The 16296-nt window shown below is 37.0% G+C and overlaps 1 protein-coding gene across 4 annotated transcripts in view; it reads left to right on the top strand.

The window, feature by feature from the left end:
* Positions 1–4645: 4645 nt before the first annotated feature.
* The window catches only part of SNX16 (sorting nexin 16), a 38208-nt gene continuing 26557 nt past the window's right edge, over positions 4646–16296 (top strand). The window contains exons 1-4 of one of the 4 annotated variants that reach the window (XM_082434036.1): positions 4646–4754; positions 6462–6709; positions 6797–6936; positions 12638–12724. In XM_082434036.1, coding sequence (XP_082290162.1) covers positions 6562–6709; positions 6797–6936; positions 12638–12724 — 375 coding nt within the window. In that variant the 5' untranslated portion in view covers positions 4646–4754; positions 6462–6561. The other 3 variants (XM_082434033.1, XM_082434034.1, XM_082434035.1) reach the window with 3 other exon arrangements.

Genomic DNA, 16296 nt, shown 5'->3' with positions numbered 1-16296 from the left:
GTTATTATAAATCATTGAGAAGGAATTGTTTGCATTTTATCAGCTTTTACTTTGCACCTTCAGTTTGCCTCATTCCAACTTGCTGTATTAGTTGTACTCTTGGTTATAAGCAAAATAACCAACTCTGGCTAGATTTAAGGAAAAAGCAAATCTATTGGAAGAACACTAAGTTACTCATGAACTCTAAGGAAAAGTGGAGAATGGGGAAGAACCAGATCAACTCCAGGGATCTCAGCCATGGGACTTCATGGACCACAGAATTTCCCTTAGTCTGACTTTAGCTCCTGTGACTTCCAGCCTGTATCCACACCACCCGCCCTCAAAATAATTCCTAGAAGAGAGCATCATTTGGACACAACTTGGGTCAAATATCCTCTTCAGATACAATCAGGTATGACAAAAAACTTTTGTTATAAAAGTATCATATTACGAACATGGCCACGAGGGCCCCAGCCTTGTAGAAGAGGGACAAGCTTCAGAGAAGGGGGAAATGTTGGGATCTAGGAAGCTACCTCAAGAGATGTCTGCCAATTGCACATACTTTTTTCTGTTGTGTTTTTTTCTACCTTTCCTCTCCCCTGCCCCTTAAACCCACTACCACCAAGTACCACTATCTATATATCATTGTATAAAATAGTACCTTGAGTGGGCTCAATACATCCTGCTAGGTATATATCTTTTATATAAAATTAAAATACTGAAAGGGCAGAAAAATGTTCTTTACAAATTAAAGACCTGTTACTTTACAAATTAAAATGTATGCAATTCAATTTGATTTTGTGCACTGTATAGAGGCATCCAAGCTTAACTATCAATAAAATATTCCATACATAGAGATTAGCCATTAGATGTTGTCTGTGATAATACAACTTTTACTCTGACAACCACAGGATATTCTTTCTTAATTATTAAGGATGTTCCAGAGGCCAGAAATAAACCCATGCGTATGTGGTCAATTAATTTTCGACAAAGGGGCCAAGAATATATTATACAATGAGGAAAAGACAGTTTCTTCAATAAATGGTGTTGAGAAAACTGTACAGCCACATGCAAAAGAATGAAACTAAACTACTATCTTACACCATACACAAAATCAACTCAAAATGGATTAAAGACTTGACTGTAAGACCTGAAACCATAAAACTCCTAGAAGAACACATGGGCAGTAAGCTCCCTGATGTCAGTCTTGGCGATGATTTTTTGGATCTGACTCCAAAAGCAAAAAAAACTAGTAAGAACTACATCAAACTAAAAACCTTCTACACAGCAAAAGAAACCATCAAGAAAATGAATGGGAGAATATATTTGCAAATAATTTATCTGATAAGGGGTTAATATCCAAAATATATAAATAACTCATACAACTCAATAGCAAAAAAGCAAACAACCCAATTAAGAATGGGTAGAGGCAATACACTAAACAACCAGCTCAGGTGGTTTTGTGTCCTATTCACTTGTGCAGTAACTATTGCTTGTATCCATGCCATGTAAACTCAGTCTATTATTTTCAGGATGTAGAACACACCTCTACATCCTTAGCAAGGAAACAGAAGAGCCAGTCTCATAATGAATGAGTGCTTTGGCACTTGTTAGGGGTTTGTAGCCTCGGGTTTAGACCAATAAGTTTATTAATTTCCTAATGCTAGATATTTAGGGGCTTTATGGAGAATGGATAGAAGTTCTGTTGACAGAATTAAAGGCTATGTAGCTGTGGGCTTCCCTCGTGGCACAGTGGTTGAGAATCTGCCTGCCAATGCAGGGGACACGGGTTCGAGCCCTGGTCTGGGAAGATCCCACATGCCGCGGAGCAACTGGGCCCGTGAGCCACAACTACTGGGTGTGCGCGTCTGGAGCCTGTGCTCCACAACAAGAGAGGCCGCGACAGTGAGAGGCCCGCGCACCGCGATGAAGGGTGGCCCCTGCTCGCCGCAACCAGAGAAAGCCCTTGCACAGAAACGAAGACCCAACACAGCCAAAAATAAATAAATAAATAAATAAATTTATAAAAAAAAAAAAAAGGCTATGTAGCTGTGACAAAATTAAGAATGTCTCAGTTCTACTCTGTTTTTGGAATCTGAAGGGAGAAGAAAGTATGTAGAAAAAATATGCAAACACTTACTGAAAACTGTTTGTTCTTTTTTTATTCAGATATTTTATGGAGTTGTTTTTTATGAAGAAATGAAATAAATCTGTACTGATATTTTAAAAAAAAAAAAAAAAAAAGAATGGGTAGAGGATCTAAACAGACATTTTTCCAAAGGAGACATACAGATGGCCAACAGGCACATGAAAAGATGCTCAATATCACTAATCCCCATGGAAATGCAAATCAAAACCACAATGAGATATCACCTCACACCTGTTAGAATGACTATTATCAAAAAGACAAGAAATAACAAGTGTTGGTAAGGATGTGGAGAAAAGGGAACCCTCTTGCACTGTTGGTGGGGATGTAAATTGGTGCAGCCACTATGGAAAACAATATGGAGGTTCCTTAAAAACTTAAAAATAGAACTATCATATGATCCAGCAATTCCATTTCTGGGTATTTATCCAACGAAAACAAAATACTAATTCAGAAAGATACAAGGCACTCCCAAGTTCACTGCAGCATTATTTACAATAGCTATTATATGGAAACAACCTAAGTGTCCATCTATAAATGAATGGATAAAGATGTGATACACACACACACACACACATACACACACACACACACTCATAAAATGGAACACTACACAGCCATAAAAAAATGAAACCTTCCCATTTGGGACAATATGGATGGACCTTGAAGGCATTATGCTAACTGAAATAAGTCAGACAGGGAAAAACAAATACCATGTAATCTCACTTATATGTAGAATTAAAAACAAAACAAAACACCAAGCTCATCAATACAGAGAACAGACTGGGGTTTCCAGAGGTGGGAGGTGTGGGTGAAATGAGTGAAGAGGGTCACAAGGTACAAACTTCCAGTTATAAAATAAATCAGCCATGGGGATGTAATGTACAGCATGGTAACTATAGTTAATGAAACTATATTGCATATTTAAAAGTTGTTAAGAGAGTAAGTCTTAAAAGCCTTCATCACATGAGAAAAAAATTGTAACTATCACATGAGAAAAAAATTGTAATTGTATGGTGACAGATATTAACTAGACTTACTGTGATGATCACTTCACAACATATACAAATATTGAATCATTACACTGTACATTTGAAACTAATATAATGTTATATGTCAATTATATCTCTTTAAAATTATTTTTAAGAAATAGTCAGTTCATTTTCTAAAAGTAAAATTTAGACATTCATCTATACCAGATATTCTGGAAGATAAAAGTTACATATAGTATGTATATTTTGTATGCTCCTTTCAATAATTAGTGAAGGAAGTTCTTTTTGGACAATTCCAATGATTTTTCCTAGATCTTTTTTCTCCTCCTAACTGGGATATCTCTATGTCTTTATTTCTTGAAAGTTTAATATTCCTCAGCTTCCTTGATATTAGATTATCAGATTTCCCACATCAGAAGTATCTTTTGCTACCACCTGCAGTCCTGACCACAAGTGAGGAAAATATTGCAAAGCTCCTTTTTCTTTTCTTTCTATACCTTTATTAACTTACAGAAATCATGGATATAACTGCCACCTCACAGCCAAGACTCCCAAGTCTGTCCTGAAAACTACCTCATGTTTTAGTCTACTGTTTCTACAGAATTCTCTTTTTATGTCTCATTCACACTGGAAGAGCAACATTATCAACTCAAAACCATTATTATGCCACAAGCCAGATTAGCTTCCTATGTGCATTTTGAAATTACGACTATCAATTTTTCCGAGTCTTCGTAATATTCCAAAGCCTTAGAAATCATGGAAAGATTTTTATATCAAATTGCGCAATTCTAATGATAAACAGACCTGCAGACTGGTCTGAATTTCAGTATTTGACTATCAAAGAACGACTTTCCTGATAATCTTCAGCTCTTTAAATGTGCACGTCTAACAAGCCTAATACCATATTATTTGAGATAAAATTGCTCTCGACATAGTAAAAAAACAAACAAAAAAATCCACCACTAACACACAAGAATTTCAGCAGTTCTCTGCCAATGAGGAGTTCTGAATTATGTAGGACGAATAGGCTGTAGCGGAGCATTCTACCTTCTCACTCAGAATCAACTGTCATCCCTTAAAACGCTGTTAATTCTGGAAACTAATCTGTAACCTAGTAGAACCAGCCCAAACTGGTGATGACTATAAGTCCCATGATGCAGAGCAGAAGCCCGGGCCAATGTTGGCCGCAGTGCCTCCCGGGAATTGTAGTCTTCTCATCACCTGTGGGGCAAACTAGGTACCGTAGTCTCCATTTCTCAAAAGTTAACTTACAAAAATAAAGCTATGGAAAAGAAGGTAAAATTCTTACCACAAAACTAGTTTCAACCTAGGTGCCAAAGACCCCTAGCCCCCCAGCTCCGGCCTGCGCCTCTGGGGGCCGGCGCCCTTTCCGTGACGTCACTTCCTGGAGCGGCGGCCCCGCCCAGCCCCGCCCTCCACCTCGCCGGGATCCTGGGCCCTGCGGCCCGGGCGGAGGCGGGCGGAGGCGGGCAGAGGCAGGGAGCAGCTGTTTTCTGGAAGGGGGTCACGTGAGGCCTCTCGGTGTGGTGGGTGGAGACAGAAAGCTGCGGTTAAGTAGGGTCGGATTTAACCGTCCCAGGGAAGCGCGCCCGAGCTGGATCGCGGAGCGGGCTAAGGTAGGGACCGGGCAGCGGGCGCTCTCCTGGGCGCTCGTGCAGTGACACCTGCGCCCCCGCGGTTGGCTGGCGGCGGGCCGGCTCCCCAGGAGGGTGGGCGTACGCGGCAGGAGCTTCAGGCCAACCTCAGGCCACCGCCAACTCCGCCCGGCGTCTGGGAGGCGCTGGCTGCGCATTGGGCGGCTGAGGCAGGACCGTCTTGGGGCCCCAAGGAGCTCCGGGAGCGGTGAGTCTTGCCATCCACCGAGCCGAAGACCCTTGGCCTGATCAGACACCGACCAGACACTCCTGGGGTCGAGCTAAGCCCGGGCTTCTGCACTTTGCTCTCGCCACCGACTTCTCTCGCCCACCGTGTTGCTCAGGCTCGGGACACTTCACCTGCCCTTGGTTTTCCAGAGTAGCCCTGAATGTTCGTCCTCAGAGCATGTCGATGCCAAGGCAAAAGTGGAGACACTCTTAATGAGCCCAGTACGTTTTTCTTACGTTTGGGTAGCGCTCACGTCCTTGCAAGGTCAATGGCTGTATTGGTCTGAGCGCCCCCCGCTCCAGCCTTGCGGCCTCAGGTATTCGAATGGCTAGAGGCGGGGCGACCTTACAGGCGGTGAGGAGGTTGAGATTTCAGACTTTTATTTACTTCTTTTTGGGGAGGCCATCTGGCGGAACCGAGCAGCTCAAGTTTCCTGAATCTTTGATGATGGGGAAGGTATCCCAGAGCCACGTGCTGGGTTAAAAATTTTATTTCAGCATCTGTCAGAGCCTGAGCGGCTTGTTTCCTACCTTTCTCACCAGTCGGGTTGCGTAGATGTAATTGGATAGGCAGACCTCTTATGTGCCATTTCCCCGGTTTGTAGTTATCGCTATTTCTTAGTTTATTAGTTAACTTAGTGGTAAAACTTTTTTCTTTGTATCATTACGAAATTATTCTGAGGCAAGATAAACTCATCCTTTTGACAACAGAGCTTACTGAGTATGAGTTTTGAAGATTTGTTACGTACCTGCACTTTATGGCGTAGCAGAATTAGTGATGATCTAGAAACTGAAGAATATTTAAACTTTTATTCATTTAATCTTTTTGGATATAAGTTTAATGTTCTTTGGGGTTTATTTGATTAATATAATTTGACTAAGTTTTTTTTTAAATCCATTTGATCCTGGGTTTAATAAACCGTTGCTTTAAGAACTGTTATTATTTATCTTACAGGGTGTCTAAGCTTCTGGCTCACTATCATTACTCTGGGTAATTGTTCAGTTACGCTAATTAAATCAGAAGGAAATATGAATAATTCTTCTCCCTTTCTTTCCTTCCCTTTACCCTTCCCTCCCTGTACTGTATTTAGTAGTGTCAGGATCATAGTAGAGAATAAAGTTTCCGGACGGTCTTTATCACTTTTCCTCTTTCCAACTCATATAGATGAGATCAGGTTACAATGGACGTTATAGAAATCCATCACGAAGAAATAAAGTGGGTAAAAAAGGATCAAGGTCAAGAAAAAGGGTGTGAATACTTCTGCTCTCCTTACCTTAAAAACGGGAGTTGTTAGAGATGATATTTTGGGATTAAAGGAAGAGGTTTGGGGCATGTTTTCATTCCAAATAAAGTAATAGAGTGTCACGAAATTAAAAGAAATGGATATGAGCATTTTGGTTTTTTTTGGATAATGCTCCCGATTAAAGACTAATCTTTCAATATGTTCTTCTCATTTTTAGGTAGTGAATTCCTAAGAAGAAAATAATGGATTGCATATTACTTGTTCTCTAATTGTTTGAACTCAGAAGTGTGCAGGTTTGTTGCAAAAGCCAAAAGAAGATGGCAACTCCTTATGTCCCAGTTCCTATGCCAATAGGGAACTCTGCTTCCAGTTTTGCAACCAACAGGAACCAAAGAAGTTCTTCTTTTGGGAGTATCTCAACAAGCTCAAACTCTTCCAAAGGCCAGTTGGAAGACTCAAATATGGGTAATTTTAAACAGACATGTGTACCTGATCAAATGGAAAGCACTTCATCTGTCTGTAGCAGTCCCCTCATTAGGACTAAATTTACAGGTGCAGATTCTTCCATTGAGTATTCTGCTAGACCAAGAGAAAGTGAAGAACAAAATCCTGAAACAGTGAATTTGGAAGATAGACCTTCTACACCTATTATCCTGGGTTATGAGGTGATGGAAGAAAGAGCTAAATTTACTGTGAGTATTGATTTTTGCTGTACATCAGTAGAAGATGAAAAATTGATTAACCTGTGTTCTAAACTTGTGTTAAGTGATGTTAGCCTATACGTGTAATTTCTTGAACATAAAATTCAGATGGTTTATACCCCTTAAGTTGTCCTGCCGTAGTGAACTTTTGCTTTACTTGAACGAATTTTCACAAACCAGTCACAGCTGTGAAACTAGCACACAAATCAGGAACAGACCATTACAACAGCCTAAAAGCCTCCCCCCATGCTCTCTGTCAGTCAATACCCACTCTCCTGATAGCCTAGATTAATTTTGCCTATTTTTGTATTTTATGTAAGTGGAATTACGGAGTATGTACTCTTGGGTATGGTCTCTTCAGCATTATGTTTGTAAGATTCATCCTTGATTTTGCACGTAATTGTAGGCAGCTCATTTTTATTACTGATGCTATTCCTTTATGTGAATATACTACAATTTATCCATTCTACTGTTAAGGAGCAGCATTTAGATAATTTCCAGTTTGGGACTTTTACAAATACTACTGCTGTGAACCTTTTAGTACTTGTCACTCAGTAAACACATGTACTCATTTCTTTTTGATAGCTCCCTAGGAGTAAAATTGCTGGATCATCTGCCCAGCTTTAGAAGATACTGATGAACAATGTACCAGAGTGGTTGTACTAAGTTATACTCCTTTAAGTAGTGTATGAGAGTTCCAGTTACTCCACGTCTTCCCAACATGTGGTATTTTTCTGTCTTTTTCATTTTAGCTATTCTAGTGGGTAGAATGATACCACATTGTGGTTTTAGTTTGCATTTAAGACTTTTTTTTTGGCCATTTGGATATTCTCTTCTGAAGTGTCTGTTCAAGACCTTTGTTCCTTTTTCTTTTGGAAAGCCTTTTCCACTTTAATTTGTAGTTTTCTATGCATTTTGGGCATAAGTCCTTTTTCAGAACGTGTACTGTGACTATCATCTCTCACTCTGTGGTTTGCCTTTGTTAATGGTGCATTTGATAATCAAGAGTTCTTAGTTTTAATATAGTCCAGTGTATTAAATTTCTTTTATGGTTAGCACTTTTTAAAATCTGCCTCGGGCTTCCCTGGTGGCTCAGTGATTAGGAAAACGCCTGCCAATGCCGGGGACACAGGTTCGAGCCCTGGTCCGGGAAGATCCCACATGCCACGGAACAACTAAACCCGTGTGCCACAACTACTGAGCCTGTGCTCTAGAGCCCACGTGCCGCAACTACTGAGCCTGTGAGCCTCAACTACTGAGCCTGCGAGCCACAACTACTGAAGCCCGTGAGCCTAGAGCCCATGCTCCGCAAAAAGAGAAGCCACCGCAATCAGAAGCCCGCACACTGCAACGAAGAGTAGCCCCCACTCGCCACAACTAGGGAAAGCCCACACACAGCAGCGAAGACCCAACACAGCCAAAAATAAATAAATAAATAAATAAAATAAATCTATAAAAAAAATAAAATCTGCCTCCTCTTAGGTTACAAATATGTTGTCCTATGTTTCCTTCTAAAAGCTTTATTGTTGGAACTTTCACAGTTAGATCTGTAAACCATCTGGAATTGCTTTTTGTCCGTGGTGTGAGGTCAGGGTCAAGACACATTTTTTTTCTCCCTAAAGTCAAATTTTTATTGAAAAGACAACTCTTTCACTTCTGCATTTACTCTGTTGCCTACGTCATAAGTCAGGTGACCATAAATGTATGGATCTGATTCTGTATTCCATTTTTCCCTGCTTTACCAATTCCACACTGTCTTGATTACTAAAGCCTGATGATAGTCTTGACATCTGGTAACTTAATTACTCTAGCTTTGCTGTTCTTCTTCGGGATTGTCTTGGCCCTTTGCATTGGGATTGTATTGAATCTATCTAGGGAGAACTGACATATTTACGGTACTAAGTCTTTGAATCTATGAACCTAACCCATTTACTTAAGTCTTTAACTTCTTTTAATAATATTTTGTAGTTTTCAGGGCAGACGTCTTACATCTTTTGGTAAGATTTATTTCTGGGTATGGATGTCGTTTGAGGTTCTTGACATAATGTTTTCTATTTGTTCCTTGCTAGTTTATATATTTTGGTCTCATATGTTATTATATATTTATGCATCCAGTGACCTTGCTAAATTAAATTCATTTATAAGCCTGTTCTTTCAAACTGCTAGTTTGTTCTTTCTCTTGGATTTTCTTGAAGTAATGATTTCCTATTTATTTCAACATTTCATGCTGTAAGTTTATGATAGTATGGAAGGACCGCCAAGAAAAAAAATACTGAAATAATTTATGAAGAGGCAGTCTTTAGAGTTCAAATATTGTAAGACTGATGATATGATGGGAAATCTGCATGGACCTGACTTTTCTGCAAGTGATTTTTGGAAATTATAATAAATTGGTGGCTCATTTCCTTACATTGACCTACCTTCCATACGAAGGAATGAGCATTCATTGAGGTGACATGTGTGAAAAGTTCATAGGCAAATTTAAGGCAGTGATATATAAATATAAACTCTTTCAAGACAATACAGAGGAAGAAATAAGTGGCAAATATGAAATTAGTCATAGTCGTTTATTTATTAATTTGACATTTTTGGAGTACCTGTTATGTGCCAGGCCCTCTTCCAGGTAATGTTGGGACAACAACTCGACTGACTGAATGAAAGATAAGTTTTTTTTTTTTTTTTTAATGCTAGTATGTCACATGGTGATAAGTGCTATAGGAAGGAATAAAACAGGGGAAGGAAATAGAGAGTTTCTTGAAACTGGAGTTGCAATTTAAATAGTGTTGTCAGTCATGGCCTCACAGAAAAGGTGTTAGCACTAAGATTTTAGCATGGGAATATCCGGGGGGAAAGCTTTCCAGACAGGTGGCATAACTGCCAAGACCCTTGTGGCTGACAGGAGAATAAGTAATGGGAAGAAATGTACGAACTGAGGTAACAGGTAAAGGCAAGCGAGTGTGACATCCAGATCAAGTAGAGTACATAGACTTTATAAGGCCTTTAGATTTTACTGATTTTACTAATTAGTAAAATTTATGAAGTAAATTTATGATTTACTAATTTTACTAATTTTACTAATGAGATGGGAATCTTGAAAAGTTTTAAAAGGAAAAGTCAGATGATCTGACTTAATTTTTTTAAAGGCTCATTCTGGCTGCTGAATTGAGATTAGATTTTTGTGGGGGAAGATTAGAGGCAGGAGGCAGTTAGGTTCCTGAAGTAATCCATGGGAGACATGATGGTGGCGTGGACCGGGTGGTGGAAGAGGCCCTAAGAAGTGATCAGATTCTGGATATATTTTGAAGGTAGAGCCTTGGGACGTGGTAGATGGAGAAATCAAAGGTGATCCCGAAGTTTTTGGTCTAAACAATGTGAAGAATAGAGTTGCCATTTAACTAGATGGCAAATTTTGAGGGGAAGATCAGGATTTGCTTTGGGAAGTGCTAGGTTTGAGATGTTTGTTAGACATCAAAATGGAGACGCGAGGTATGTGTATGTGCATGTGAGTGTGTACACACATATATGTATTTTATACCTCTATATATTCGGTATTGTGTTTAGGGTAGAAGTCTAAGCTGGAGTTACAAGCTTGGGAGTCATAGGTTTGTAAAATAATTTTACCTTGGTATATTTCTTTAAATTGATCTCTTAACTGAAGAAAGTATTAGGACAAACTGGCAAGATCTTATATAGAGTGTCAAGCCTTTGAAAAGTGTTTAAAAACAAAAAGTGACTAGGAGGGGTGGTGAGTAGGATCGGGAAAGAGTCGTGAGGTGGACTTCTTTGGTAACGTTTTGTTTCTTGCTCTTGGTACTAGTTACATGGTGTGTTTACTCTGTGAAGATTCATTAAGTTATATACTTAAGATTTTTGCACTTTTCTGTATGTATCTTATGATTAGTGTATATATCTACGTTTGTTGTTGTTTACTTAAAACAGGGAGTACATAACAAGATAGACAGTACAAAGTAGTACATACTAAGTTTCAAATAAAGAGTAGAGACAATAACTGCTATTAGAACATAGAGGAGGCAATGATCAATACTGTCCATAAAGTTTTCATTGAAAGCACTACTTAAACAAGTAGAAAAGTAGGAGAGCTTTCTAGAAAAGATAAAATGAAAACCTCTTTGTTTTTCCTAGAGAAACAAGAGTGTTTAGGGACCACTGTAAAGAGTGGCTTAGTTAGAAAAGGGCTCATTTTTTAAAACAGGAAAATAAAGTTGGTATGTATTATGAATAGATAAACCTAATTATCATATGAAGTTGACTTGTATCACGCATCAGTTATTCATAGTCAAAAGTTTTGAAGTCAATTTATCCCTTTTGTTTGAATTAGTAACTCCTAAAAAGAATGTTTTATTTGTATCCCCTTCGTGACTATTTTTACATCAGGACTGTCTGGAGACTTTACAGGGTATCCAAATAATTTTCTTCCTCACCTTTAAATGTTATAAAGATAAATTACTTATGTTTTACTTCAAAACAAAGGGATTCATCCTAACCCTTGCTGACCCCCTTCAAAGCTGAAAAAGAAGTCTGTAAGGGAGAAAAATCAAATGGTAAGGATGATCTACAGTCCCTAAATAATGAATTGTCTCTAGATCATCCAGTAGGATTATGATGAGTCATATTTGTAACTTAAAATTTCCTAGTAGCCATGTTAAGAAAAAGTAAAAAGAAACTGGTGAAATTATATTTAGTAATGTATTTTGTTTGACCTAATGTACGTAAAATATAATTTCAACATGTAACCAGTATATAATCATTTGAATGATGTATTTTTACATCTTTTTTCATACTAAGTCTTTGAAATCTGGTCTATATTACACGCATAGTACCTGTCAATTTGGACTAGTCACATTTTGAGTGTTCTATAGCCACGTGTGGTTAGAATGCAGCTCTAGAGCTACAATTGAAAGTTACTGCACAGCAGACTTTAAGAAAAAAAGTTACTCTTTTTAAGAGAGTTTCACTCATTCAATAGATAGTTACTGAGTACTTTTTATATGTCATGTATATAGTTTAGCTCAAAACACTGTACCAAAAACTACCAGGAGATGTTTCTCTGAGATTGTTATAAATAGTACTTCCAAAATTATACTTATAAAAGATAGGATCTAGCTTTTTCTTATATGCTTTTTAAAATATTGACTTGCTTCAACCAAGTTTTCTATTCAATAGCCTAGATAATTGTACATAATTATATAAATGTAAACTTTTATCTAATATGGGTATTTTTTACCTTGTATTTCAGCCTTGAAGATTAAAACATCTAATTTATTTGAAAACTTTGCTTGGCAGTTACTGAGTTTAAAAATTAAATTGACTGTATAAGACAAGATTATTCAAAGTTTTTTCAAGTATGATTGATTCTTTTATTAATTTTAGAATATATTAGCATAAAATATACTTTGGAGGCTGATAAGTTTATTTATTATTAGTGTGCAGCAAAAAAGCATTTTGCCTCAAATATGTCAGTCATGTTTCTTAAGAAAAAATCTTGCTTTTGGTACCTACATTTGATTATTTGAACATTTGATGGTCTAAATAATTTCTGATATTTTTTATATATTAATTGTATGATCTGGGTTGTCAAATAAAAGTTTTAAAATTATTTGGTTTGAATATTTAAATATTTTTACATAAATATATTTTAAAACTCTCTCTGTTTCTCGCTGTCTCTGCATAGGTATATAAAATACTAGTAAAGAAGAGTCAAGAAGAAAGCTGGGTAGTTTTTAGAAGATACACTGACTTCTCTAGGCTTAATGATAAAGTAAGTACTTTAATAAATCTAAAACTGACTTTTCAGTTTTGAATTATCTGTTCCTGGAGTTCTGCTGTTATATTTGTGTTTTTTCTTCCTTGTTAATTATTTGAGCAAAGTCAAGTCTTTGCTATTTCCAAACAAAATTAACTGTTTCATTTAACTTTAATAGTTCGAAGTCCCATCTCTATGCATAATTTCCTTTTATTGGAAACAAAAAATTATTTTTAATATTAAAAATGTGAAAACCTTAAAATTGGCAACAGAGATATAAGTGATTATTTATATAATCTTGTGAGTTTGAAAAGATGTATATGTATAATAAGACCCCCTAAATCATATGACTACAAAAGAATGAACAAGAAAGAAAAATTTAGCACATTGTGTTAGTTTTCTATTGCTGTATAACAAATTATCATAAACTGTGGCTTAAAACTTACCTGTTCATTATCTAGAGATTTGGACTGCTCAGCTGGGTTTGCTGCTTAAGATCAAACAAGGTCAAAATCAAGCTGTTGGCTTGACTGGCCTCTTACCTGGAGGGTCTGGAAAAGAATCAGCTTCCAGTATCATTCTGGTTGTTGGCAGAGTTTGGTTTCTTGTGGTTGTGAGACCAAGGTCCCTGTTTCCTTGCTAGTTGTCAGCCAAAAGTTGTTCTTGGCTCATAAAGACTGTTCTTCAGCCCTTCCACATGGCCCTTCCATTTTCAAAGTCAGGAAGAGACTGTCAAGTCCTTCTTGTGCTTTGAATATCTTTGACTTTCTCTTCTGTCACCAGCCAGGAAGGAACCTTTACCCTTATAGAGCTCATGTGATAAGATTAGGCTCACCTAGGTAATTTTCCTTTCTTAAGGTCAACTGAATAGTAACCCTAATTGCATCTACAGAATCTCTTTTCCTGTGTAAAAACAAAACACAGAGGCAACACCAGGGGCAAAGGTCATAGGGCCATCTAGAATTCTACCCACTGCATAGACAAAGACGATAATAATAAACCTCAGTACATTAAGTACCCTTAAAAATAAGTAACAAAAAAAAAATATAGAAAATTCAGCAAATGATATGAATGGGGTAATCCACAGAAGAAATATAAATGACCAATAAGTTACTATCACAAGTACTCCAAGAAAAGAAAATTAAACAATTTTTCACCTGTCAAGTTGGCAGGCTTTAAATGGTATTATCCATTGTTGGAAACATGAGTCTTCCTAGAGGACACCCTAAAGCTGAGCATAATTTTGACACAATCACATTTCTGGGATTTATCCTATATAATAAATTATGGATATGAGCAAGATTTAGCCCTAAGGATACTTATCATGATGCTTTATGTATTGTTTTGTTCATGTTTTATTTTGTTTTTAATAGTTAAAAACTTAGAACCAACCTAAATTTCCAACACTAGGGAATTCATTGAGTTAATTGCAGTAAGAGTTCAGTAGAAAAACAGCAGCTGAGGCCTTCACAGAGCTGGAGAGAAATCAGGTGGGGCAGGTGGGGGTAATTGGTATTTAAGAAACCAAGAGAAAGAGCATTTTTCCAAAAGAAGCAAGTGATTTATGATACTTCTGAGAGGCCAAGTAAGCTGAACTTGGACCACAAATTATTCCCTAATTTTGACATATGTTTAGTAGAGGAAACTTTACTGGTCCTATTCTTTCCCATCTGCCACCTCCCCCCACCTTCTTCCTGGACACTCAGAACTTCTCAAGTTGGTATATTCTTAAAATGTTTGGTGGTAGGAAACTCCATTTATGTGACTTTGCAACTGCCCGGATGCCAAAAAGTTTCTAACATTTCTGAAAACCTCAATTTGAATGAAAAGGTAAAATATAAAATGCTAAACTATTTTATCCTTAATTAAGGTATTGTTAAGATGACTTTTTGCAACATGTCAAAATACTTAAAAGTATTATTTCTAATATATTTCTACCATTATATGTAAATTTTATTTTCTGTTTCTGAGTTCTTCTTATATTCACAATTTAAAAACCTGTAATTCTTTACTTCTGTTTATTTTTTTTTTAATGATTAAACAAACAAGAAGACCAAAGTAATTCATGAAGTTACCAGATACTTAAGTGGAATTCTTAGCTTTTTTATGAAATTGTTATAATTTTTGTTCATACAGTTTCTAATAGTTTCAATTTTGAGCTATTTCATCCTTTATGACTTCTTATTTTTCTTTTCAGGACTCAAATATTATTTAGTGTTTACTTCCCTTTGTCTCTCTAGATTCATCTTTATTGCCAAAATATTTATCTTAGGCAAGCTGAGATTTAGATAGCTCTTAAGCTTTTGAAGAAAGATGTTAGTAGAAGTTTAATTTGAATCTAGTAAATATCTCCTTGATACTCTGAGTTGGGCACTTAAAATTGATAAGTGTCTGTGTCAGTCTTCTAGGTACCAGCAAGAGCTCCACCCATCACCTGATTTTACTGGCAAGAATCAAAAATGTGTGTCAAACACCAGCAGCCACACAGTTTAAATGGTAGTTATTATTTTTATAATTGTTAAAAATAAAGTAAAATCTTAGGATCTTTCATTTTATAAAACCAATCATGAAGTATTTGTGAAATGAGTAGTTTGAGTTCAGCACTGTGCTAGGAATTTGGTATTATATAGAAACTATTTAGATCTGATTTCTAACGTTGAAGAGTTTATGTTTTCCATTTATCTATACTAGGAGGAAAAAAATAGTCAATTGACAATATGAAAATTATTTAACATAGTTAAAATAACACTGTTTAGAAAGAAAATTTTCTGTAGAACGCTAGTCTTTTTTTTATTTCTCTTTTTTTAATTTCCTGGGTTATAATCTGGCTTCAGCTTCTCTAGGAGTTTTTAAGAGCCTCTTCTGGGAAAGTGAGAGGGCAAAGTCATGAGCAAGATCTGGAACACATAGAGCTTTTCAGAGTTGAGACATCTGGCAGGGTTGTAGGGCAGGCTGGTGATGAATAATTTGAAGAATATGGCCATGAGAGTAGGGTTTTCTCTATATTCTACTTAAAAGCTCGCTATTTTCTACTTCCAATTTGCAGAGTAGGTCAAAGCTGAGTATTTCTGTGACGTAAAATGATTATTCTCAGTTGGAATTAGAATTCTCTTAGAATTCTCTCGATTCTAAGTCTTAGCTGTACTAAGCAGAGCACACAGCAGAGCATAGGGAGGGAGCAGAACCATTATCAGATCACTGTCAAGACAAGCCAAGCTCATATGAAAATCTGGGCTAAGCTCAACCAAGCATTTGATCCTCTCATTAAAAAGAAATTCAGTGGTAATCCTCAACATGTCTGTCTCTTGGGTCACACTGTCCTGAACTGTCCTGAACTGATTGACATCAGGCAGTTCATAAGTAGTGTCCTAAGTTTGCCTTTTACTGTCTTTCTGGGGTTTTTTTCACTTTTTTCCTTTGTTGGATTTTATTTCCTTTATCTCATGTCTTCTTTCTTGAATTACTCTTTCCTTTTAGTAGAACTAATCCCCTAGTAGCTTTTTGAGGAAGATTACATGGGATGTGATGTCTTTCAGACCCCACATGTCTAAAAATATTCAGTTTTCATACTTGGTTGAAATGTGGGC

Source organism: Balaenoptera physalus (assembly GCF_965194825.1).
Source record: "Balaenoptera physalus genome assembly, chromosome: 17".
Lineage (NCBI taxonomy): Eukaryota > Metazoa > Chordata > Mammalia > Artiodactyla > Balaenopteridae > Balaenoptera > Balaenoptera physalus.
This window is presented reverse-complemented; position numbering and strand designations above follow the sequence as displayed.